General features: G+C 36.5%; 1 protein-coding gene and 1 non-coding gene across 2 annotated transcripts in view; one reads left to right on the top strand and one right to left on the bottom strand.

The window, feature by feature from the left end:
* The window catches only part of CACHD1 (cache domain containing 1), a 213431-nt gene that overhangs the window by 95753 nt on the left and 89870 nt on the right, over positions 1-27808 (bottom strand). Inside the window, exon 3 of the mRNA XM_011369568.2 lies at positions 3895-4043. Coding sequence (XP_011367870.1) covers positions 3895-4043 — 149 coding nt within the window. The remainder of the gene's footprint in view (positions 1-3894; positions 4044-27808) is intronic.
* LOC111745286 lies at positions 19222-19328 on the top strand. The gene has a single exon (XR_002782585.1). It is a non-coding gene; the product is annotated as a U6 spliceosomal RNA (small nuclear RNA).

Genomic DNA, 27808 nt, shown 5'->3' with positions numbered 1-27808 from the left:
CATATATATCATCTTCAAAATTTTGGTCACGTTCACTTATTTTCATTTAAATTAATTCGCTTTTTAATTTAGGTAATTTATTTAAAAAAATAAACTATGTTATTGCCATAAGAGAAAAAACAGTATCCCTTGACATAGAGGATAGTACTAAAATACATACTTAACAAACAAAAAATTTATGACCTACAAACATCTCTCTACAATGACTGTCAGGTAAGTACCATCATTATTCTCATCTCACTGATAAGGAAACTGAGGCTTAGCATCAAGTGACTTCCCGAGGTCAACTTATAAGTGAAAGAGATATGATACAAAACCAAATCTGCCTGGTGTTTTAAAAAAATTATTTTTAGTCATGTACCAAGGCTGGAAATCTTCCTTTTCACACTTAACTCCAACACGAACTCCCTAAGATTCAAACTGTAGACATTTTTTGGAGCAACTAGAATATAGGAAAGAGAGAACTAAAAATATGTTCAGTCGAATACCACACAGTTAGAAAATGCAGATAAATGTGTTTTATAAGGAACTGAAATGAAAGCACCTAAGTGTTCTTATCCTGGTTTACCCTAATATTAACTCTTTCGACTTTTGAATCTTCATTAAAAAGGTGAGAGAGTATCGTAATTTTAGAAAGTGTTATTGCTCGGCCAATGGTGAGAAAAGCTTCAGCTCAGAGTTCACTCCAAAAATTCCTACACACATGTCCCTGGAAAGTTAGCTCAATTCACAGACAAGAAGACTCAGTTAAGAGAAGGGCAGTCATCACTTGCCACTTCCTGCTGCAAACAGGTGTTATCTGTTTAATACCTCTTTAATATGGCACCAGAGGGAATCTGTCATTTGCTCATCTGTACATCTTCTGAGTACTCAACTTTGTAGTCAGAACTTCCATGGGTTTACAAGAATCATCCTAAATGGCAGTTCTCAGCTTTGCCAAGAACTAGTGAGGAGAGAAGACTGCATGTAGCTCCGAGTCCCCATTCAACATTCAATGCAGAAGTCTAACCTCTGAAGGAGGAAAAGCCTCTCATACTAACCTGCATTTTCCCCTCTAGTACAATTAAGGTCTCTTGGATGTTAAACTGACCTAAATGAGAAATTCCGGGAGGGCAGAAATTATATGTTGTGTTTTACTGTATTGAACAAAAGGTAGACTGTTAGGTTTTGCCAAATAAAATATCTGGATGGCCATCTCAGACCTCTGCCCTTATCGCCGCATATTAAAAATAGAAATCACTGTCTTTTCTCTAAAACAGTTTAATGTGTGCATGTGTGTATGTATGGATGTATGTATGTATGGCCATTTTCACACATGAGCAAATATTCTTCTGCAGCATGGCTGCACCTTATCATCTTCTATAATATGATGCAATTTCCTTAACTAATCCCCTATTGCTAGAAATTTAGGGTCTTTACAATATTCTCTATTCTCAATGGCATAATTATTTTCTCTACATGTTTATCTTTATGAACGTTATCTGGTTATTTTCTTGTGATATTCCTCCAAATGACCAGATCAAATAGGATGCATTCTTCTAAAGTTCAGAGTCTTTTGTGATGCCATCCACCTAGTATATGTCTCTGCTTTCAGGAACCACAGAATCTCTGCTATGTCACATTTTGCCTTAACTACTAATTATGTTCAGTATTGGCCCCCGCCCGATAATTTTTAAATTTCTCGAGAGTGGACATTCTCTCACTCATCCTCATATTCAAATCAATTCAGATTCCAAAAAATAGTAATTAAACACAATTGCCAGGTGCTGGGGTTATAAATGGATGAGGTGTAATCCCTGCATAGAACAGTAGGGGAGGCAGACTTATCAACAAGTTCTACACTATAAAAAGGTATATGAAACTTTCTAGAGGAACAAAGATGAGGGAGCAATAAACTCTTCTAGGGGCAAAGGGAAATAAGTAGAGAAAAAATAAGAGGTAATAGGAAGCTATGGAGAGAGGCAAATCGTTGAGTTACTTCTTGAACCATTATTAGAGATTCACCAAGTAGGCAGGTAATGGGAAAGAGGAGACAGATGGTGTAGAGTCACTAGTAAACACCAATCAATTTAAGCTTTTTGTTTCATCTAGAGCAATAGGTAAACTTTGGAATTCATAAAAATCTCCAACCTTCTGAAACAAGGTTTTTCAACCTCAGCACCACTGACATTTTGAGGCAGACAATTCTTTGTTTTGGGGGGCTCTCTTGTGCATTATAGGGTATGAGCAACATCCTTGACTACTACTCACTAGATGTCAGTAGTAACTGTCTCCACCTTCCAACTTTAGCAACTGAAAATGTTTTCAGGCATTACCAAGTGTCCCTTGTGCAGGAAAAAAATAAAAAAATCACCCCTGGCTGAGAACCACTGTTTTAAACATAATTCTAGCTCTAAGGATTTCTCTCTTACTATACTATCTTTTTCTTTCTGCCCTGAAAATAATTTTGTCTTTTAGTTCAAAACCCAGCTGGATCCTAAATTTATTTTTAGATAGGAGGTAAGTTTGTTAAAAACATTAAGTTACTGATGCCAACTATGTATTAGGCTTTGATTAAACCTAATAAACAAAAAATGAAATATTATTTATGCTATGGCCAGTATGAGAGTATATAACTATTATGGCTAATATTTGTTCAGAACATTGCAGTTTACAAGGTATTTTCACATTTGATTTCACTGAATATTCATGACAGCCTGTGAAGTATTCATTATTGCTCTTACTCTAGAGATGAAGACAGGGTATTTCAAAGACATCAACTAAACAAGCCCATCTGAGTATTATGTGCTATAGGTAGGACTCATTATCCAAATAGTCTCATTCCAAATTGCATACAAATTCCATTTAGTTTAGCAAACAACTAGTATGATCTTCTTTAAGCTACAGATAGGTTTAAGCCAGAGAGAAGGATCACATAAACAACATACAGATGGAGGAATAATGTATCTTAAGAATGCCCTGCTATCTACATAGCCGACCAAGAAACTACTGCAAGTAAAAGCTTGCTTGTGGAATCAAAGCATCATCTAATCACTAAAGAACTATGTTGCGGCCATCCCTGACATAGCCTCAAGAGTACTTATGGAGCAAAAAGAGGAGTGATACATCCTAATTGTGGTAACCTTTACACTCATATAATTTTTAAAGTATGTTAACACCTTTTACTCATTCATTCTAAATAGCCCAACTGGCATAATGAAGATTGTTATCCACTGATAAAAAAAACTGCACATAAAAATACACATTAAGTAACTTGATTTAAATCACAGCTAATTAAAGGCCAAGTCAAACTTAAGGTCCTTTGTACTTCTAGGTGCTTTTTCCACTACAAATAATTTCTAGCATCACATGACCCTCTAACTCGTCTAAATATAAATATCACTAGCCCAATAAACAAAACTATCCTCAACCACACAGATACTAATTTTGTTTCAATATTATCTGAAGCCACATTTCCCTTGGTAGTTCTAAATACACTATCTAAAGTAAGAAGTGGAAATTTTTGCTGCTCTTATCAAAGACAAAAAGCACTTTCTTAAATTAGGCAAGTTACCAGAATCAGTGAGATTATCTTATTCAGGATTTATTAGTTGACATATGACAAAAAGTTCAAAATTTTCTAGACTTAGTCAATTCTATACTCAAAAAATATTTGATATTTTTTGAACTTGAATTCCAGCATGACAAAAGGTGAGCAGGGAGGGTCCAGGAATTTTCTGGATATAGAATATTGAGCCATGCTTTTTAAAAAAGTATTTGTCTATGTAATGAAAAAGAGATTATTTAAAATAGGAATACTAGACACTCTGCAATACAGAAATGGGCATTTTGAATATGAATGGAAAGCTATTCAATTCCTGGTTTAAACAATAACAAGAAATTTTAAACTCTTACTCCATCATGGAAGGTGGGATTGTACAGCAGTCTTGAATTGCAGTGAGGGGAGAGGTCAGGTGAGCCGTATAGGATGCTTCTACAACTTGCTTGTTCCGGTTGACCACATCCAGGTAACGGTTGAACTTCTCTCGGATTTTTTTGGCTAGCTGTGGGACGACAGTGAGTAAAATAAGTTGAAAGCCCAAAACAATAACTGCACTTCTAATAAGCTAATTAATTTGTGTCACATACTGCATATATTAAACTTCAAGTAATACAAACAACACACATCCAAGTCTTATTCTCCTGTGCAAATGGAGATTTAAAAAATCGTAAAATGCCCAGAAGTCACAGATAACATCTTCTGTCTTATACAGATGATGATATATTAAGAACTTCTTATGTGTTCAAATTCAAATACAATAGTACTGATCCATAAAATGCCTTGCTAGATACAGAAAAACAAAGTCTACTGATAAGATTGTCAGTATGACAGTGGCAATTACTATGTTACAGAGAAACAATAATGACTGGAAGAATAAAATCTCACTACTCATAGTTACGGATTCACATAGATTTGCATGGGTAAAACACATGAAGGAAGGGAAATGACATTGAGTATCTCCAGCTACACAACTTCAGGGAACACTATTCACAGCCTTCCATGTGAAGGGCAAATCCCTAGAGTTGCACAATGTAGACATCCACATAAAACAAGGTACGTAATTAGAGATATACGTGTTTGGTCTGTTACACCTTTAAGATGGACAAATGTCTTTATTAACTGTTGTGAATGGAACACTTCATCATAATTTACTTTCATATGGGAATAACAAATGTAAATTGATAAGCATACCGCTTTTCCTCCATTGTTCCCATCAAATATCACAGCTTAATTACAGATCTCCGAGGAAAACAGTGTTGTTTTTCTTTCTCTTAAACAGAATGTTACCCAAATGAAATGACTGATAGAATTATAGCTAATTGGTTTTGTAGAGCTATTCATTATCAGCACACTAGAGGAGAACTAATCATATCCTTTGGGTCATGCAGCTCGCACAATCTCATAGCTTACAGGCTAAGAACACAGAGCCAAATCAAAATGTCTTCATTTGTTATTTTCAAGCCAATTTTAAAATTTGATTCTGTTTCAGTGATATTTGGGAACTTTCAGAGTTTCAATTAAATGTCTGAGGCTCTCGACCTTGTTAAATATTGTACCAACTATAAAGTTTAGAAGAATTTCTGGACATAACAGAATATTAGTGTAATGTTTAATTTGAAAATGGGTTGTCTAAATTCATGTCAGCATTTTCAAAGGAGGAATGTGTGTGTCAAAAATTAAGTCCACCTGTAATTCTACTCCCTGAGTTCTTATTAGAAAAGTATGTTTCTCTTGTTACGCTCTTTGCAATAAAATGTATAGACATGTTGAATTTCCCATCTTAATTTAGATCACTGGTGATTTTGCCCTCCCCGCCCAGGAGATGCTTGGCAAAATCTGGAGGTAATTTTGGTTGTTACGATTTGGTGGAGAGTGCTATTGGCATCTAGTAGGTGGAAGCCAAAATGCTCCCAACACCCTACAATCCACAGGACAGCTCCATAACCACGAATTATACAACCCAAAACGTCAATAGTACCACATTTGAGAAAACCTACTGTAGTGAAAAATCAAAGATAATTATCTCAATTCATAATTCAGCCAATTAGTCTCAAACTGTTCTTCTAGGTTAGTTTTCCATCCATCCAAAATGGTACCTTAAGAAGGAAAAAAAAAAATCTAAATTTCAATATTTATAAATTTCTACTTTGTTCTTTGGTTTTCCTTTCCTAAAGTTATGTGAAAGAGGCATCATGTACACCTATAGTTCTTTAAGATGTAGCCCAAATACAGAGATAGGACTATTCAGTTATTATCAGTAGATGTACTGACATGTTTTTTAAACGTCAGTTTGCACTAATGCAACAATCCTTTTTCCCTAGACTCTCACATTCAGTGGGCAGTTGAGGATGAGAGAGTAACAGGTTCCAGATGAAAACCTAATGTATATTCTCAGTGCTCTGCATTCCCCTCTCATAACACGTATTATACTTTAATGCTATTATCTATTTAACATCTGGTTACCACTCCCCTTGACTGTATGTTCTGTAAGGGCAGGTACTATATGTAAGTTTTTGTTCATCTCTTTATTTTTAGCACGTAGCACATTGCTTGGTATTGCAGGCAGACAAAAAAATGTTTAATGAATAAAGGACAAAAAATTTGAACGCTGAGCATCTTTAACCTTTTGGTTTAAGGATCAACAACCTCTTTAAAACATGGAATGCTTATTTTACAAATATATAACAATATGTATTTCTGGAAACTCCATCAAGACCAAGTTCTAGGTTTTGAAGTAAAATAAATATCATTGATTTTTCACCTACAAGTATCAAGAGTGTAGTCTTTCATTGCCCTTGGGAACAAGTGTTCTATAACAGGATAAAGACATACTTGAAAGGACTGAAGTTGCAAATAATATTCTCACAAATTCATTTCTAAAGTGAACAAGGAATTTGCAATCATTTCCTTATCTCACATACATAGAAATATATACACACAAACAACTCGAGAGAAACCCAGGTGTTTCTTCTATGCATTTGGAGAATTCTAACTTAAAAAAAGTCAGATCTAGCTAATGATATTCTAATCGAGCTCACTGTTTTTGTAGAAGATACAAATGACTCACGTTAAATGTCTTTTCTTAAGGTATTTTGTGATACATCAGTGTATGAAATTAAAATTGTAGTGTTCATAAATAAAGTTTTATTGATACAGTCATTTGTTTACATATCGTTTATGGCTACTTTCATTATACAACAGCAGAGGTAAGTAGTTGCAGTAGGGACTGTATGTATGGCTGCTTTGCTACAGGTAGAAATCAGAAGTCCTAACATGCCCCTAGATAGGAGCCATAATACCAGTAATTTTATAAAAATTTGCTGCCATTCTTTAACATTCTTCCCCATTGAGATGTGGGTCTTATGTTTCTTCTACCCCCACTGCTTGAATCTGGGTGGGCTTATGATTGTTTCTACCAGCAAAGTTTGTGAAAGCAATGTTATGTAACTTCTAAGGCTAGGTCATAAAGGGCCCTGTAGCTTCCACCTGTCTCTTGGAATGCTCTCAGCTACCATGTTGTAAAGAGGTCCAAGACGCACAGAAACCACAGTTAAGAGCTTAATTGGCAGCTCCAGTTAAGCAAGCCTTCAAGTCAATCAGCCCAGGCTCCAGGTATGAGTTAAGAAGGCTCCAGATCATTCCTACCCTCAGTCTTCCCTGATGAAGCCCCAGATATCATGGAGCAGAGATAAGCCATCCTCGCCATGCCTGGCCAAATTCCTCACCCATAAACTCCATAGACATAGAGTTGTTTATCCCACTAAATTTGGGGTGCTTTGTTATGCAGCAACAAGTAACTGGCATACCCAAGATAGGATGGAATCCATTACAAGATAAATACAGTGAAGCAAAGCTAAATAAAGCTGCTTAGATCCACGCACTGCATCTAAATCATCAGAATTATCAAGATTAGAGAATGTGGATTACAAACTGTTGCAAAGAGATTTCAGGGTTCTTCAGAAAATTATAATAGCTACTGTATAGTGGTACTTACAATATACTAGACATAAGGACCCTATACAAATATTAGTATTGTCACCGTATAGCAATGAGGTTATTTTGTTGTCTAAAGTGACAAAATAAGTGAAAAGAACCTACTTGCTTATTCAAATTCAGATTGTCTTATCTATAAAGCCTGCGTATATCTGCTCAGCTATGGTACCTCAGATAAACCAAACTTAAAAGCTGCTGCAATGGTGGCTTAAAATAAAAAATATGACAAATCACAGAATCTGATGAATGGAACTTCTGTTAACATAATCGTCCAAGGTACAGAGCCCTCGCCACTGGGCTAGCCGTAGAACTAAGTGTTTCCTGTAGAGGCATGTTGGGGGGTGACGAGCTGATGGGAGACAGGCACTGCCGGAAGTGGGTGGCAGAGCCATGGGATGTGTGCCTTCGGCCTTCTGTTTGGGTGCAGGGGGTGGGGGGATGGGGTTGAGGGGTGGGAGGTGGTTAACCTGCTTTCTTATCAGTGGAGGCAGCACCTTGAATGCAGAGCCCAACATCCATGACAATTAACAAAAGGTCTCAAACGCAAGCTCTCTCCCCATGGATTCACACACCTCTGTCAGAAACTCTTCAGCTTTCATGCTGAGACACCCCATCTTACCGTATTTACAAAAACATAGTAATTGCCAATGTTGGTTGAGGGCTAACTCAATCTTCTGCACATATATCAATTTAATGTACGCATCTCCATTTTCCAGAAGCAGATACTGAAGCTTAAATAGCTTGCTTAAGGTCACAAAGCTAGTAAGTTATAGAGCTGGGATCCAAACCTAGTACTCTAACTTCAGAGCCTAAGATTTCAACCTTGATGCAACACTGCTTCTCTGTAACACTCACAGACAATCCCCCCACCCCTTACAAACCCATTTAATAAATGCTGTGAAATTCTTGGCAGAACACCATAAGCCATACATAGTCTCATTACTTTGTAATAAGAATTAGATTTTTAAAAATTAATGATTTCATTTAGAATTCTTCATAATTCCAATGAAAATCAAGATGTTGAGGAAATTTAAAACTGCTGAATTCTACCACTAGTACAAAAAAGGGACAGAGTAAAATGTAAAATAACGTATTCTCCAAAAACAATGCCTACTTATTATTACTACCTGACCACTGTGATAAAAGGTGCATCAAATTAACTTAAATTGTACTAATTACTCCTTGGTGTTTGTTCATTTGTTCATAACCTGGAAAGAGAATAGAGTGGATATACTGTGCCTTTCTTTCTTCAGGAAGTGAATTTCAAAATTTAATTTTCCTCTGGATTTTCACCTGAATTTATCTGCCATTGGAGGGTTAAGGTTAAACTGCAATTCCCATTCTACAAGTGAAGAAACTGAGGCATGTGGAGCTTAAGGGTCTCCTGACTCCCAGGGGCCGCTCTGGCCGCCCTTGACCCCACTGCCTGAGATGACCTCCCGGTGCCCTTCAGACAAGGCATGTGATAGCAACTCACTCGGGAAACTTCAACTCACGCTCCACTGCGGGGTATTTTTTTTTTCTCTCTAAAAGCAATCTCTTTTAGCTTGTCAACCAAATCCAGGTTGCTCGGCAAGCATAACAGAATCTATTAAAGATAGCCCGCAGAGAGATTAAATCCTGAATGTATCCGTTAAACTGAAGGGGACCAGCTACCAGCACGGACCCTTCTAAAAGGCCAGACAGATTCTGGGTCTGTATCCTGCAATGATCCCTGCAGACAGGAGAAAACAAAGGACGTTCTCAACAAAAAGCTACAGGTGGACTCACAATCCTCCTCAGTGTAATTAAAAACATTTTTCTTTCCACAGCTCAGCTTTCATCTTTTATCCTGCTTTATCCTCTCCCCTTCATCCCCTAAGGGGTTCCTGAATGCTGATGAGACAACGGGACTAAAACCATCTTGTCATCTTTTGGGTCAATTCTTCGGCTAGCCAACATCCAGCCATGGGTCAAATGATCAGTAGGTAGTGTGCCGGTCCCCATGGGAACGGATTCTAATTTGTCATCATCTCCAGTGACAACGTTTCATCACAACATCAATGAATTTCTTTTCTTGCTGAATTTCGCTTCCCTTAATTTTCCCATAGACAATTCTGTCATTTGCATACTTCCCCAAAGCCCCCCTTTCCTTTAAAGCTCTTTTTACCTTAGCTTTATACTTCTGATGATTGGGGGTGGGGTGGGCGAACTGTTAGAAAAAGGTAAAAGAAAACAAAAATACAAAGGCATAGTACACATTTTATGTCTCCTTCCTAAAAGGAAGGGCCGGAAGGAGTTTTGAATGTTAGGGAAAGCTTTATTTAAAATATAAAACAATAAAGCTGACAGGCATAGACAGGAAAGGTACCCTAGGGGACCCAAGATTCATAGCAAAATTCCTACTGAATGTAGAATTTAACATTTGACATTCAAAAACCTTTGTGCCGTGATAAGAATTTAATAGCTGATCCCTTGTCCTTCGATTCCAGCCTTACTGCTAAGGAATAAACCTTTTGCTTTCTAGCAAGTTTCAAGATTTGATTATTTAAATGTATGTTACATAGAAATAATTTTAAATGTGTGCAAGCATAAATATTTAACATCTCTGAATACCACATCGTTGCATTCCAAAGTTCAAGCAGAAAACATTCTCATTGTTTCATGTTGCACACTATATATGGGAGGTGAGAAAGGCTCTACTCTTGCTATTGTTTTTATTAGTTAATAATGGTAATATTTCAAACAGTTCTCCCAATTATTAGCTGGGAATTTGGGCAAGGTCCTTCACTTTCCTGAGCCTAAGTTTCCTCATGAGTAAAATAGGAATAACATCCCTTTTCAAGGGCTTATTGTGATGGTCAAATGAAACAATGAATAAATAAAGCATAGGATAATACAGGCATTTCTTATTGTTACACTCTAGTGTCTAGACTAGAAAGTGCATGTGGTGGTGATAGGGACAATAACGTGGGGCTGGCTCTAAATTTTCCAAGAATAGAGTTATAAGTAAAAAGGAGAGGGACTACTTGAACATTAACCATTTTATTCATTTAACTTGTCCTCATGCTTAATCGTGCTATAGGAAACTTGGCAAAAGGTCGGGGAGGCGGGGGAGCACCGCTTTTTTCTTATAGTAACAGCAAAACGGCATAAGGGGGCCGAAACTTTGGAGTCAAATAAATTTGAGTTAAATCCAGCTCTGTCACTTACTACCTAAAGGGAACCAGGCAAATTATTTCTCTAAGCTTCAACTTAATTACCTGTAAACTGGCAATAATAGTCATTTCACGATGTTGTTTGAGAACTAAGAGAAATAAAGTTTGTAAAGTATTTAGCAGAGTGTCTAACATATGGTAAGTGCCAAATAAATGGTAGTGGCTGGTGTTTTACTGTTATTATTGCTGTTTACTATTATTGTGGTTGGTGTTATTGTTGGAAGGACTTTATGTACTACTGACTGAGGTACTCTGGATAGAAAGCCCAAAAAACATATTTTTGGCTATTGGAGAGGCATCAGAATGGTCATGTTAACACTTGAGCTATGACTCTTGTTAGGGCTGTGTCAGCGCCTCTTCCAAAACACTGTCATGTCTGTCCTATAGTGAGTCTCAGGTAGCACGTGATTCTTTTGGGATCCTCTTTCTAATCTTAAGGATCCAATAATGACTTTACTAGTGCTGCATTTTACCATTTTCAAAGTATTTTTACACGACTTGACTTGCCTCGTGTGTGCCTTCCAACCCTGCGAGTAGGCAGAGCAGGTATTCCCTGTCCTGTTTTTATAATCATGAAATCAAGGCTCAGTAGTATGCCCAAACTCATGCTGAGTGAGTATAGAAAACAAAGAGGCCACTTCTAATCCTTCTCTATTCTCTTCCTGCAATCAATAAGCTCCCCCAAACTGCAGAAAAATGTGAACTCTCCCAGATCAAATTATTTAAGTTCTACTTGTTCTTCCCAGTACCATTCCAATGAAAATCAAGATGTTGAGGAAATTTAAAACTGCTGAATTCTACCACTAGTACAAAAAAGGGACAGAGTAAAATGTAAAATAACGTATTCTCCAAAAACAATGCCTACTTATTATTACTACCTGACCACTGTGATAAAAGGTGCATCAAATTAACTTAAACTGTACTAATTACTCCTTGGTGTTTGTTCATTTGTTCATAACCTGGAAAGAGAACAGAGTGGATATACTGTGCCTTTCTTTCTTCAGGAAGTGAATTTCAAAATTTAATTTTCCTCTGGATTTTCACCTGAATCTATCTGCCATTGGAGGGTTAAGGTTAAACTGCAATTCCCATTCTACAAGTGAAGAAACTGAGGCATGTGGAGCTTAAGGGTCTCCTGACTCCCAGGGGCCGCTCTGGCCGCCCTTGACCCCACTGCCTGAGATGACCTCCCGGTGCCCTTCAGACAAGGCATGTGATAGCAACTCACTCGGGAAACTTCAACTCACGCTCCACTGCGGGGTATTTTTTTTTTCTCTCTAAAAGCAATCTCTTTTAGCTTGTCAACCAAATCCAGGTTGCTCGGCAAGCATAACAGAATCTATTAAAGATAGCCCGCAGAGAGATTAAATCCTGAATGTATCCGTTAAACTGAAGGGGACCAGCTACCAGCACGGACCCTTCTAAAAGGCCAGACAGATTCTGGGTCTGTATCCTGCAATGATCCCTGCAGACAGGAGAAAACAAAGGACGTTCTCAACAAAAAGCTACAGGTGGACTCACAATCCTCCTCAGTGTAATTAAAAACATTTTTCTTTCCACAGCTCAGCTTTCATCTTTTATCCTGCTTTATCCTCTCCCCTTCATCCCCTAAGGGGTTCCTGAATGCTGATGAGACAACGGGACTAAAACCATCTTGTCATCTTTTGGGTCAATTCTTCGGCTAGCCAACATCCAGCCATGGGTCAAATGATCAGTAGGTAGTGTGCCGGTCCCCATGGGAACGGATTCTAATTTGTCATCATCTCCAGTGACAACGTTTCATCACAACATCAATGAATTTCTTTTCTTGCTGAATTTCGCTTCCCTTAATTTTCCCATAGACAATTCTGTCATTTGCATACTTCCCCAAAGCCCCCCTTTCCTTTAAAGCTCTTTTTACCTTAGCTTTATACTTCTGATGATTGGGGGTGGGGTGGGCGAACTGTTAGAAAAAGGTAAAAGAAAACAAAAATACAAAGGCATAGTACACATTTTATGTCTCCTTCCTAAAAGGAAGGGCCGGAAGGAGTTTTGAATGTTAGGGAAAGCTTTATTTAAAATATAAAACAATAAAGCTGACAGGCATAGACAGGAAAGGTACCCTAGGGGACCCAAGATTCATAGCAAAATTCCTACTGAATGTAGAATTTAACATTTGACATTCAAAAACCTTTGTGCCGTGATAAGAATTTAATAGCTGATCCCTTGTCCTTCGATTCCAGCCTTACTGCTAAGGAATAAACCTTTTGCTTTCTAGCAAGTTTCAAGATTTGATTATTTAAATGTATGTTACATAGAAATAATTTTAAATGTGTGCAAGCATAAATATTTAACATCTCTGAATACCACATCGTTGCATTCCAAAGTTCAAGCAGAAAACATTCTCATTGTTTCATGTTGCACACTATATATGGGAGGTGAGAAAGGCTCTACTCTTGCTATTGTTTTTATTAGTTAATAATGGTAATATTTCAAACAGTTCTCCCAATTATTAGCTGGGAATTTGGGCAAGGTCCTTCACTTTCCTGAGCCTAAGTTTCCTCATGAGTAAAATAGGAATAACATCCCTTTTCAAGGGCTTATTGTGATGGTCAAATGAAACAATGAATAAATAAAGCATAGGATAATACAGGCATTTCTTATTGTTACACTCTAGTGTCTAGACTAGAAAGTGCATGTGGTGGTGATAGGGACAATAACGTGGGGCTGGCTCTAAATTTTCCAAGAATAGAGTTATAAGTAAAAAGGAGAGGGACTACTTGAACATTAACCATTTTATTCATTTAACTTGTCCTCATGCTTAATCGTGCTATAGGAAACTTGGCAAAAGGTCGGGGAGGCGGGGGAGCACCGCTTTTTTCTTATAGTAACAGCAAAACGGCATAAGGGGGCCGAAACTTTGGAGTCAAATAAATTTGAGTTAAATCCAGCTCTGTCACTTACTACCTAAAGGGAACCAGGCAAATTATTTCTCTAAGCTTCAACTTAATTACCTGTAAACTGGCAATAATAGTCATTTCACGATGTTGTTTGAGAACTAAGAGAAATAAAGTTTGTAAAGTATTTAGCAGAGTGTCTAACATATGGTAAGTGCCAAATAAATGGTAGTGGCTGGTGTTTTACTGTTATTATTGCTGTTTACTATTATTGTGGTTGGTGTTATTGTTGGAAGGACTTTATGTACTACTGACTGAGGTACTCTGGATAGAAAGCCCAAAAAACATATTTTTGGCTATTGGAGAGGCATCAGAATGGTCATGTTAACACTTGAGCTATGACCCTTGTTAGGGCTGTGTCAGCGCCTCTTCCAAAACACTGTCATGTCTGTCCTATAGTGAGTCTCAGGTAGCACGTGATTCTTTTGGGATCCTCTTTCTAATCTTAAGGATCCAATAATGACTTTACTAGTGCTGCATTTTACCATTTTCAAAGTATTTTTACACGACTTGACTTGCCTCGTGTGTGCCTTCCAACCCTGCGAGTAGGCAGAGCAGGTATTCCCTGTCCTGTTTTTATAATCATGAAATCAAGGCTCAGTAGTATGCCCAAACTCATGCTAAGTGAGTATAGAAAACAAAGAGGCCACTTCTAATCCTTCTCTATTCTCTTCCTGCAATCAATAAGCTCCCCCAAACTGCAGAAAAATGTGAACTCTCCCAGATCAAATTATTTAAGTTCTACTTGTTCTTCCTAGTACCAGCCCAACTTTTGCCTCTTTGAAAGCTTCTCAGACCTTTGTTTTCCAAAATTGCTTAAGACTCACCATCTGAGCCACTCATATCCTGCTTCGTATTGATCTTTCTTCATTTAAGGCTGCTATTTTCCTCAAGAAACCAATAACATGACAATAATTAGTATTTATCGACTGCTTACTAATGTTCCAGGCACTCTGAAAGTGCAACTTTATATAATGCCTTTTAATCCTCACAACTCTTGCTAATCACTATATGCTATTTTCAAAAATGGTTCCGAAAGATTACCACCTTGCTCAAGGTCACTCAGCTAGCAAAATAATTAGATCAGATCCATGCTCTTGAACCACTGCACTATGCATTTTTATTTAATGTAGTGCCTAGCATCTAGAAGAGACTTGAAAGTATTCATTACTGTGTTCATTTGCCCTCGTACAATACATTATTATTTGCCATATTGGAAATAATCTCCTTCCAGTTCTAGCAAAGTACAGATAACCTAAGAAAATAATGGCTCATATCTGTTTCAAGCCAATCAGAAATTCTTGTCTAGTTTCCTGTTTTGACCCGCCTCCAGAGTACTCTCAGCTGCTCTGGAATAAGTCTTGTCCAAACAAACAAACAAACAAACAAACAAACAACAAACCCCTACCAGTTCAGAAAAGGTATCCTGATAATAATCGGCTGGAGCTGTAATGTGGCTATTCATTTACTACTAGTTTTGGCTTCATGAAATCAGGACAGGAGAGCCTGGGCATGGCAGGCAATGATACAGGACAAGATAGATGAAGACCAAGAGAATAAAACAGGGCCAGTCTGAACTTCCAATGGCTTTGCAGAGGCTTCAGGGTTGTCTGACAGATGTGTGGGAATAGCACATCCAGCGGAGAAGCGGGGAAGCTGCTGACAGATGAACTGCAGGTGGACCAGGAAGATTTATGTGTAAGGCTGTCTGGGCTCCAGGGTCACATACCCCAATCCTGTGAGAGGTGAGGCCCCTGTGGCTGAGTTGGGGAGGAGTGCAATGGAAAAAACAAAAGGCAAGTGCTGACATGCCAGAGAACCTGGGGAGGCTGAGCCCAGGGAAATGGCTGAGAGGGCAGGCAGCTTCTCTCTTTAAGCAACAAGCAAGGTTTGTTTTAAAGGTTATAATGGGGTTTGGTTTGGGCAGTAGTTTATATTAGGTATTCCAGGAGAGTCATGGAAACACACACCCAAGCCTCTTGAAAGCCAAGGTTATCAACTCAAGGGCTCATTGGGCTTTTGCCCTGTTTTTCACCCCACTCTAACCTTAACAACCAGATCATAACAAGAAACAAAGGGAAGGGCAGGATTCAACCCACTTCTCACTTCACTCTGTAATGGGAACCCCTGAGTTGAGGTTCCTTTAAACCAAAATAAGCAAGTGCTCAGGCCTTAAAGTTTATGGCCTGTTGCTCACAAAGAAAAAGTCCAACCTCTTAACCTTACAAAGGATCAAGAGTTTGAGAGAATCGGGAGCAGGGGAGGAGCAGGAGCCACAGCATACAGAATAATCTAACATTTAATTCACAACTTTCAAGGTACATCTGTATAAGATATTAATCAAGGAAGAAAGGGGGAAAAATACTCTGGGTTCATGAACTTAGGAATCCTCTGGTGGCCTATGAAGGACACAACTGTGGAAAAGGAAACCTAATCCCTTTACTCTTATCATGTAAAGCTCTTAGAGTACAAGTATCTGTATACAATCTATAAATACCAAGTGTAACTTAGAAGCATTCCAAGTACCGGGGGCTACTAGAGGAACAAGATCAGTGGGAGAGCTCTGGGAACATGCAATTTCACTCTAGCTAAGACTATTTTCCCCACACCCAAAGCAAATAATACCTCATCTGGAACCAAGCTTGCAGCCTGGGCCAGAGCCTGGCACCCTGCAGGGACTCGGGAAATGTTTTCTGTATAAATGAAGGACGAAACCTGGTGAAGCCTCCAGTTAGAGGCCAACTAACTAGACCATTTTAGGGTTCTTTGCAGGCCTTCTGACAGCGTATCGATCAAATACTTGCCAGCAAGTATCAATTAGCTCAGCAATGAAGTGGAAAGATGACACTTGGTATGGAAACAAAATTCTGCTGCCACTAACCACTTCCTTATCCTCAACCTGGACAAGAACTTATTAAATCCAATTCCTGGGGAAACAATCTTGAGATACAATGAAAAAAAAAAAAAAAGAAAAGAAAAAAAAACTAGATGTTTCCATTTCTCCTTTCTTAATATGTTAACCTGACTTAGCGTTCCAACGGAAGATAATACCTGGTGAAGCCTCCAGTTAGAGGCCAACTGACTAGACCATTTTAGGGTTCTTTGCAGGCCTTCTGACAGCGTATCGATCAAATACTTGCCAGCAATGTGTGCCACTGATGCACAGTCCTTCCAATGGCAGCAGAGCTCAATAATAGTAAGTGTGTCAATCCTAGTTCTGCACTGCAAAAAGTTAAGTCAGCTCAAGACAAAGCCCAATGCACAGTGTAGTCCATATTTGGAGTAACAAGTTTTCATAACATAGATACCCTTTAAAACTAAGGGAAAATAATAGTATGAGGGAAAGCATTTTATAAACACTTGATATCCTCGGCTGTTAAAAACTGGCCCCGAATATCCATAATCATCTGAGTCTGGAATATGGCATGACAACTGTAGGAAGTAGGGGCATGTCATTCCTTGTCCTGTCTTCAAACAATGCGCTTATCTCAGTAGGTAGAAAAGGCACTTCTTGGTTTTAGTTTCAAGATTCTTGAGTAGTAGGCAAAGCAGCGCCTGAGATCCAGGGGCCTTTATAATGCAGACATATAAGCTCTAAGTACTAATACAAGGTAAGAGGTTTTTGGGTTTTTTAAGAATTAGAAGAAACAACAACACTCACACAGATCAATTAGATGAGGTGCAAATGTTCGATACAAGCAGGAAATACGCTGCTATTAAGACTTGTTAGAAACAACAACAAAAAGTAATGATTCCCATGTGGGTTCCAAACCAGAGGAATGAGGATATTTGCCTCAACCACAACAATTTTATTATATCCTCTTCTGAACTATTCTGTGTGTTCCCTTGCCAAGCTGCATCTGATATCATCCTCTAACTCACAGTTGGATTTAGCAAGGTCTTCTTATCCCCTATCTGATGACAGGGAGGATTGCAAATAGAAGAACCAGGGCATGGCTGCCCTCCTTTGGCTGTTTCTGTAGAATTCACTGCTAATATCTTTCCCTAGAGGGTGGTGCCTGACAAAGGTGTCAGGGGATGTGACAGGGACAATTCTTGATGACTTCGCAGAAGAACCAGCATGTATTTCACAGCATGTGAAAGGACTAAAGACTGCGTAAGCAACAACCAGTGTGAATGCCCATGAACAGCTATTTCAACGTGATCCCCACCTGCCCAGAGTCTAATATTAAAATAAATTGTAATTCTTGGTAAGCTTCCAATTTTATCATACCATGTGTTATTTCATGGGTCCAGATTTTCAAAGCATTTTGCCAATTCAGGAGTTCTTGATATTAGCAGCAATTACTTTCTTCACATCATTTTCACGAGTATTTCCTATTCCACCAAGGTATATATTAGGGATGAGTTGGTCCCTGCTCTTAAGTTTCTCACCAGATTTTAAAATACAGTCTGAGTTGAGTTTCTGTTTATGCATTCTGCCAGCGCAGATGATTTGAAGTTATTTTATTTTTCTAGTAGGAGCAGCAGTTTTGGGTGGAGGATGGAGTTGGGGGTGGGGGTGCAGGGATGTGGGGAAATCTTGGCTGCTACCTTTTCATCAGCATTTCTGAATACTGTCCAACCTTGAGATATTGGAAATGTGTGTAAAATAAGCTTGTTTCCATTTTAAGTGGAATATTCATTTCTCATGATGAAGTCTTCCTGGCTTTTGGAATGACGGTTCAATCTATTCCCTTCTAGTTAAATGAAGCTTTGAGTGTTAGAGTAAAAAGCTCAGGCCCACACTTTTCAAGGGTCTGCTTCACTGAAAGAAGGCATTTGCACACATATGGATTGCAGAGTTATGTGAAAAGCTTAAGTTCCAGCTGGAGCAGGGAGCGATGCACATCATGGTAGGAGCTTACATGTCTTTTCCTGCCCTGCCCCAAAGGCCATACCCGCCCCTCTGCTGGCTGCTGCCTTGTCTTTCCAGCTGTGCCTGCCTGCAACACCCACTTCTCCCCTGGCTTTGCTGATGGAAAAACAGTACCAGCACCCTCATTTGTTCACTTACAAACAGTGGGAACACAAAGTGTGAGACTTAGGGAACTAAGAAATGGATTATTCCGGGTTTTTGACAAAACAACACCACAAAAAACTTATAACTGGAATTTCCAAGCCTAAAAGTATTAGTGTATAGCTGTGATGGGAGACATAGATTTCCATTTTCTATCACTGATATAGGTGTACATATACAAATATAAAAATGAACAGTGTTATAAATACTATAACTATGTATGTAGAATACAATTTACATATGAAAACAATACACATATATTTTTTTGTTCAAAGGGAGTACATTATATAAAACGTGTGAGTATACAGGAGGGGTGTGTATGTATGTAAGCAAAGTTATCTCAGCTTATCTAAACGGCAGGCACATATGTTGGCTAATAGTGTACAATACATACCCCTGAAGTCAGCTGGTCTATATTTAGTGCAAGAATTAAAGCTTTCATGCATGCACATACACATACTTTAACTTCCAACTACTACATACAAGCGTGCAGAACATACGCTGCATATGCTTTTACTTGAAAATATAAACAAGGTGCTGGCTTTGGTAGCACATATACTAAAATTGGAACGATACAAAGAAGATCAGCATGGTCTCTGCACAAGGATGACACACAAATTCGTGAAGCGTTGATATGCATATAAACAAGATAGTTAAATACTTCAAATTCCAAATTGCTATTTATTAAATAGTGAGATAGGTAGCTGTCAGCTTGCTTTCTCTCTTCTGGTCCATCTTGCTTTTCCCCCAAGAAAGTGGCTGAGCAGTTCTCTATGCTAATTATTGTCAAAGCCTCACATTGGAAGAGAACCTGAGAGTTCTGAGAGGGAGCCAAGGGTTTGTTACATTCTTCAGCAAAAGCTTTACCAACCACAGTTCTACATTAAGAATGCCAAAGAATTATCACGTTCTACTCCTGTGTGACAGAAAGGAAGCTTAAGCTTACTATGTTATAGTTTAATTCTACATGCTAACCCAGCAGTTGCAATTTCTCACTCGCTCCATTAGCTAAAAGTTCTTATTTAGGGGATGTTCATTTATGAGAAACAAAACACAACAAAAAAATCAATAGCCCCATAGAAATGCCACAATGACACAAATTGCAAACAACGGCCTTAAGGTTATGTTAATAATGAAATAATGATGAATTGTGATAAAGACAAAAGAATCTTCTCTCTAAATAAATCAAGGACTTTATTAATTTTTATTATCTTGTTTATAATCCTACAGGATAATCTATTAATATTAGAATGCCTTTCCTCATTAGGCACTGTGCTGTACACCTGAAACTAGTATAAAAATTTACTAGAGCTTAAAGGCTTGTCTCTAACAGTACAAAAGGCAGTCCCCCCAGCATTGTTTTACCCATGTCAACTGAGCATTTAAATTCCATCTTCTCTTCATTTAGAAGCTAAGTTTTCATCATAGTACTTAACAATGTTTAGACATATTATTTATATTACTTTGGTTGATGTGTAATACTCTCAGGAGAAAATAAACCACCTTCATTTAAAAACTTGAAAACATATAGAAAAATTGGCAGTGGAAAGTAAAAGTAAGAAAGTAACGTAGCACAGTGGTTAAGAACATGGGTTTTAGAGTTAGACCATATTGATTAAAATCCTGGTCCTATCACCTAATTCAAGAATGACTTTGGGAATGGATTAAAGACTTACATGTAAGATGTAAAACCATAAAATTCCTAGAAGAAAACATAAGCAGTAAACTCTCTGACTTGGTCTTAGCAATATTTTTTGGAAATGTCTCCCTGGGCAAAGGCGACAAAAACAAAAATAAATGAGACCACATAAATATAAAGCTTTTTCACAGTGATGGAAACCATCAACAAGAGTAAAAGGCAACCTACTGAATGGAAGAAGATATTGCAAATGATATATCTGATAAGGGGTTAATATCCAAAATATATAAAGAGCTCAGCTCATACAACTCAAAAAACCCTCAAACAATCCAATTAAAAAATGGGCAGAGGATTTGAATAGATATTTCTCCAAAGACACACAGATAGTCAACAGACACATGAAAAGGTCCTTAACATCATTAGTCATCAAGGAAATGCTAATCAAAACCACAATGATATATCACCTCACACCTGTTATTACCAAAAAGACAACAAATAACAAGTTTTGGTGACCATGTGAAAAGGGAACCCTTATACTCTCTTGGTGGAATTGTAAGCTAGTGCAGCCACTATTGAAAGCAGTATGGAAATTCTTCAAAAAATTAAAAATAGAAGTGCCATATGATCCAGCAATTCTATTTCTGGGTATTTATTTTTAAAAAATCCAAACGATAATTTGAAAAGATATATGCATCCCTATGTTCACTGCAGCATAGTTTACAATAGCTAAGGTATGGAAGCAATCTAAGTGTTCATTAATAGATGAATGGATAAAGAAGATGTGAGATATAAACATAAAATGGAATATTATTCAACCATAAAAAAGAATGAAATCTTGCCATTCATGATAACATGGATGGACCTAGACAGTATTATTAAGTGAACTAAGTCAGAGAAAGACAAATACCATATGATTTCACTTACATGTGGAATCTAAAAAACAAAAACAAACAAAACAACAGAAAGAAACTCATAGACACAGAACAAACTGATGGTTGCCAGAGGGTAGGGGGTGGGGAGATGGGCTAAAATGGGAAAGGGAATTAAGAAGTACAAACTTCCAGTCATAAAATAAGTCATGATACAGTACAGGGAATAGAGTCAATAATATTGTAATAACTAAGTTGATGGATATTTTTAGACTTATTGTGATGATCACTTCATAAGATATATGAATGTTGAATCACTATGTTGTACAACTAAAACTAATATAATATTGTATGTCAACTATAATTAAAAATATATTTAAAGATTTTTTAAACGAAGGCATCTGAGCCTTCTAAAATTACTTAATATATTTGAGTCTCAATTTCCTCATCTCTGAAACAGGAAGAGGAATTGTATCTGTAACAAAGAGTTGTGGTAAAAATTTAATGTTGTAACTCATGAGAAGCAGTATTTGTTGAATGAACATGAACTATCATGTCAAGTCAATCATCTTTTACAAAATACAATATAATCTAGGTACATATCAGTTATTATACCCATCCTCTATTTATTAAAATTTTAGAAAAACATATATAATTTGAACGTAACCGAAAGTACTACCACACCAAATGGAATCATCCATCATCCATTTAGACCACTATTCTGCCTCTCATCAACACCCAAAGAGGGCATTTCTGTCCCTCAGGGCATCACCTGTAAGAGATTATTAGCAAGATATACCAAATACACGAACACATATCTCCTGTGATTTAACTATGTCCTTGAAATAAGCATTGTTTCTCTTTCTACAATGCCAAGTATATAGAAATTCCTCAACAAATGTTTGCTGAATTCATCAACTGCCTACCACACATCAGAGGTATAAGGGAACCTAATTTTTATTTTTGGAAGAGGTAACAAATACTAAAAATTTTCTCTCTGCTATGAAAACATTTATTTAATATTTTCTTAATCCTTCCAAAGTTTAAGGAGTATCCTCTAAACACAATATTTTTGCATTTCTTTTAAAACAAATTCAAAGTCAATCCTGCATGATTTTTGTTGGAAAGTATCCTGATGTAGTGTTAATGGCTTATAAATCTTTCTTTTTAAAGTGATACGCCATTAAAAACACACACACAGACAAACACACACATACTTCATACTTAACTCCAATGTATTAGCCAAGTAAGGTAAATTGCTGAAGGGAATAGAGAGAAAAAGAACAAAGCCTGGCCCCTTATGTTATGTAATAGATTGCAACACTCACTCTATCCCCTGCTCAATACCTTAGGAAACAAAATTTTGAGAATATATGAGAGCATTGAATCTAAATATACTTGAATTCAAAATCAAGTTTTCTAAACTCTTAGTTGGGTGACTTTGACGAGATCTTTCTTTGTGCGTAGTTTTACTTATCAGGAAATCTCGTAGAGTTGTTTTTGAAATTATTTATGCAGCAAATACTTAGTACCTACCATATACTACTTAGAAATACTTTTTCATGTTACTGGGGACATGTCAATAAATGAAGCAGACAAATATTTCTGCCCTCATAGAGCTTATATTCTATTAGAAAAAAAATACAATGAAAAAAGTAGATACATATATAAGTCTTAGGTGATCAAATATAAGGAGATAAAAAAAAAAGCAGAGAAGGAGGTAAGACGTAATGAAGGGTACTAATAAAATTTACAAATGGGTGTTCGAGGAAGGTTTCACTGAGAGTTAACATTGAGCCAAGACTGAAAGATGTAAGGGAATAAGCCATGTGGCTAAAAGGTTTAGGGACAGTCTGTAATTAATAAAATGTATTCAATAAATAATGCTGGTTATTATAAACAATATTTTAAAAAGCACAAAACGAGGATTGAAAATTCTGTCTCAGTCACTTTAGCACTTCTGTGAGGCTTTAAGCCTTCTAATGATCTCCGATATAGTTTTCTCATATGGAAAATGAGTTAATAATATCTGCACAGTTTATAATATTATTATGAGGATAAAATGAGAAAATATACATGGAAACACTAAGAAAATAGATAAAGAGCCACATAAATATTATAACTATCACATCCCCTCTCATACCATTTTTCTAAAATGATAGAACACCATCCCATCTTATTAACGAAGTATTCTAAGATTTGACAGGTAGTCCAGGAAGAAGGTTTTCTACAATAAAATTTAACTTCTCTTCTGGAGAGTCAGATCAAGAAGAGTAAGAGATGAAACAGATCTAGATTGATTTCCAATCAAGGAAACTTAAACACTAACCAGCTAAACTTGTGGAGCTCTGGTTTAAGAGACCAGTCATTTATTTGCTCTGATCCTTGGATGATTCATTACAAATTCCCCATCTGGGCAGCTTCAATACTTCTCAACCTTTCTTCTGCCTTCCTACAGATTTAGTACCTTTTATTTACCCATTCAATAAACATTTAATGAATACTTACAATAAATAAAGAGCCAAGTGTAGATTTAAGTAAGGGGGTGAACTAAACCAAGACTCAGCCTAAACACATCCCCTGGGGACAGATAGGGGAAAGGTTGGGGGCAAAGAAAGAATGGAATCCATCCACACCACCTCCGGGATTCCTCTAGTCTGGACAAGTATGAGCCTTCAACATACTTCACTAGGTAACTGTAAACAAAATGGGAGCCTTCAGGCTACTACCACATTAGATTATACTTGGCAAGGCAACCCCAAAACAAATCCAGATACTGAAAAATGAATATTGAGATACCAGAGTATCTCCATTTTTTTTAACAAAGATTTACTAAATGCCTACCTAGTTCCTGACACAGCAAGCCAGAATTCAAAAACAAGATTCCTATGTGCTCATCTCTTCCACATCTCCTCTTCTTGTCCAACCACTGTCCCTTTTCTGCTTGTGGTGCAGTGCACAGTTTGACAACAGAAGTAATACAAATACAGAAGTAATACAGATACAAAGCCAGTGTAAATCCCATGTCCAGTCTCATATTTCTCAACTAGCATGATTTCTATTTGAAAGTCCCACTAGTCCTTTCTAGGGTCTTTCTGTGATCACTCTCTCTTGGAAATTCTCATTCTAAAAAGTTTACAGATCATTCCTTCTAGGCATTACCTAAGAAGATTAACAGACTAAGAATAGCAATCTTCTTACTAGTATACCCTTACAGTTATACTCTATTCCCCTTTGTATTCTGAAAGCAGAACACAAAATGCTGAAAGTCTGCCCTGAGCCAATCACGTAATCTTTTAAACAATCTTGCAAAATAGACGATTTCACATTTTATAGATAAAATTGATGTAGACACTACATTAAATATCATGCCAAAAGTCAACAAATAGTAAATGACAGAATCTCGCCTGGAACTCAAGATTTTTAAATCAAAAGATGAAGCTCTTTAATTCTCTATCTCAAACTAGAGGAGTTGTCCAAAAAAGGAATGTTGGAAAGTTTAACCTTTCTGGCATTGTACCCATGGTCTCTAAGATCCCTCCTAGCTTTAAAATTCTAAAACATGATGATAGTTAGGATTGATTCTTTACATTTTAGCACATAAAGTACCACCTTTCAAAGATTGCTTCTCTATTTATAACCTCTTTGAAGAAAGAGCTATTTGATGTTTGGAGGCCACAAGTAAATTGTTCTGCTGCAGAGTATCTTTCTTCTCCTATGAATAAAAGGATACAATTTTGTACAAGATCTGTATCTTGCTTTTCAGATGGATCCTAATTCATTGCTTTGAACTGGTCCGAATTCCTCATGATTGAGGGCCTTGAGTTTGTATTCAGATAAAAAAATAATTTGGAGTATTAGCACATAAGAAGTACCAATTTCTTAAAATCCTTAGATCCCTGACTTATGCAAGTGTGGGGTAAACTACATCTAAATAAACAAATGAACTGAGATTTGACTTATTGATGCAGGTACAAATTAGCAGTTTGATCTAATCAAGTTAATTGTCTTCTAAGACAAACTAACAAAATAATCAACACTACTCACAGGAATATAATGGAATCCAGAGGTTTTCAAAATCTCCATTTTTTTGACATATAAAGAAAAAAAAAGTGTGAGCAATTCTCAAGAGAAAAGATAATCAACTGAGATCATCTTTAAACATTTGCAGATGTTAGAATTAGTGAACAGAATTCTAAATCAGCTGTTATAACTATGCTCAAGGATACAAAGGAAAATACACCTGCAATGAATGAAAGAAAAAAAAATCTCAGTAGAGAAAAATAGACTCTTAAAAAGAAACAAAAGGAAATCCTACAGCTTAAAAATATAATATCGGAAAAATTTTAAATATACCTGGAAAGGTCAACAGCATAAAGGAGATAATAGGAGTAGAGTTAAAGACAGATCAATAAAAATTACCTAATCTGAAGGTCAGAAGAGGAAAAAATTAAAAGAATAAGAGAAAAGGAGAAGGCATCAGCTCACGAAGTTGTAGAAAAAAAATCAAAAGCTATATCATACATATAATTGGAGTCTCAGAAGGAGACCACAGAATGAGGTAGGAAAAATATTTGAAGGATCAATGGTCAAAAAGTCTCCAAATTTGATGAAAGACATAATTTACAGATTCAGAAAGCTCAACATCAAGCAGGATAAATATGAAGATTCCTATTTCTAGGCAGTCATAGTCAAATGGCCGAAAACCAAAGATATAGAGAAAAATCTTGAAAGCAGCCAAGTGATGGGGTTGGGTTGATGGGGTGATGGGGTGATGACAGGCTGTACAAAGTAACAACAAGTTTAACTGACTTCTCATCAAAAACTATAAAGTCCAGTATAGTGGAACACCATTAAAGTGCTAAAAGATTAAAACAAACAAAAAAAACCCTGTCAATTCAGAATTCAATATCAAGCAAAAACATCCTTTAAAAGAATAATGAAATAAGTCAGACAGAGAAAGAAAAATACCATATGATTTGACTTACACGTGGAATCCAAAAGACAAATAAATGAACAAACAAAACAGAAACAAAGTCATAGACAGAACAAATTGATGGTTGCCAGATGGGAGAGGGGTTAAGTGAGTGGGGGAAAAAATTAAGGGATTAAAAAAATTTTTTTTAAAGAAAGAGAAGACAAAAGAGACATTTTCTGAGTAAAATTTCATGAAAAACAAAAAATCTGTCAGTAGGAAATCTGTACTATGAGTAAATATTAAAAGAATTCTTCACGCTCAGTATCAGTTTATTATCTTCAGAAAGAAACGAAGAGCACTGGAACTGGTAAATATACAGGATTCATTTTTCTTTTAATTAATTTAATTTAGTAATTTCATACGACAATTTAAAACAAAAGCAATGGGACTCATGCAGTTTGTAATATTTGTAGATGTAACAGATATAATAACTCTAGCATAAAGAATAGTGATGGGGTTGTGAGGGTTCCATATTCTACAAAAGTGATAAAATATTAACTCTAAGTAGACTGCAATAAGTTAAGCGTGTGCATTATAATTTCTAGATTACATACTTAATATGTGAAGAAATATAGTTGAAAAACAAAATATATTAAAATAAAATTTTAAAAAATATTCAAAAATCCAAAAGAAAGTAGGGAAGGAGGAACTAAGAAACTAAAAACAGAAGAGAATATGGAAAACGAAATGGTTGACCCAACTCCAACAATCAAACTAAATATTAATTGGCTAAGCACTCCCAATTAAAAGGCAGAAATTGTCAGAATAGCTCAAGAAAGAAAGTCTCAACTATATTCTATCTATAGGAGACACATTTTTAGCAACAAAGACATTGAAAATAAATGCTTATGAAAAGACACACCATGCAAATAGTATGCATATAAAGGCTGGAGTGACTATATTAATATCAGGTAAAACAGATTTCAAGAGCATTATCATCAGAGATAAAGAATGGCATTTTATAACATCACAAATAACTCATCAGTAAGATCTAACAATCTTAAATATGTACATGCCCAATAATTAAGCCTCAAATTACATGAGATAAAAACAGACAAATCTAAAGGGAAAAGTATACAAGTCTAATATTATAGTTAAAGCTATTAACACTCTTCTCAGCAAATGATAGAAATAGACAAAATAAAAATCAGACCCAAAATAAATGATGTGAACTATTCATCAGCATAAATTAGCTTAAAGGATATATAAAAAACAGAACAAATAAAAATTGCAGAATACACGTTCTTTTCAAAGTTCACATGGTATAGTCACCAAGACAGATCATATGCTGGGTCATAAAACCCAAGTTTTAATAAATTAAGAAAGATTTAAATCATACAGAGTATGGGTCTCTGACCATGATGAAATTAAATTAGAAATCAATAACAATAAGATATTTAAGAAAACCCCAAATGTTTTGGAAACTGGACAACACACTTCAAAGTAATCCACAGGTCAAAGAAGAAATCACAAGAGAAATTAGAAAATATTTAAAAACTAAATGATAATGAAAATATGATATCAAATTTTGTGAGGTGTAACTAAAGCAGAGTTTACAGAAAAGTTTATAGCTTTTAACTCTTGTAGTTCCAAAAAAAGTTAAAAAATTGATGCTCTAAAATTCCAATTAAAAAA

The sequence above is a fragment of the Pteropus vampyrus genome, unplaced genomic scaffold (assembly GCF_000151845.1).
Source record: "Pteropus vampyrus isolate Shadow unplaced genomic scaffold, Pvam_2.0 Scaffold151, whole genome shotgun sequence".
In the NCBI taxonomy this organism is placed as follows: Eukaryota; Metazoa; Chordata; class Mammalia; order Chiroptera; family Pteropodidae; genus Pteropus; species Pteropus vampyrus.
This window is presented reverse-complemented; position numbering and strand designations above follow the sequence as displayed.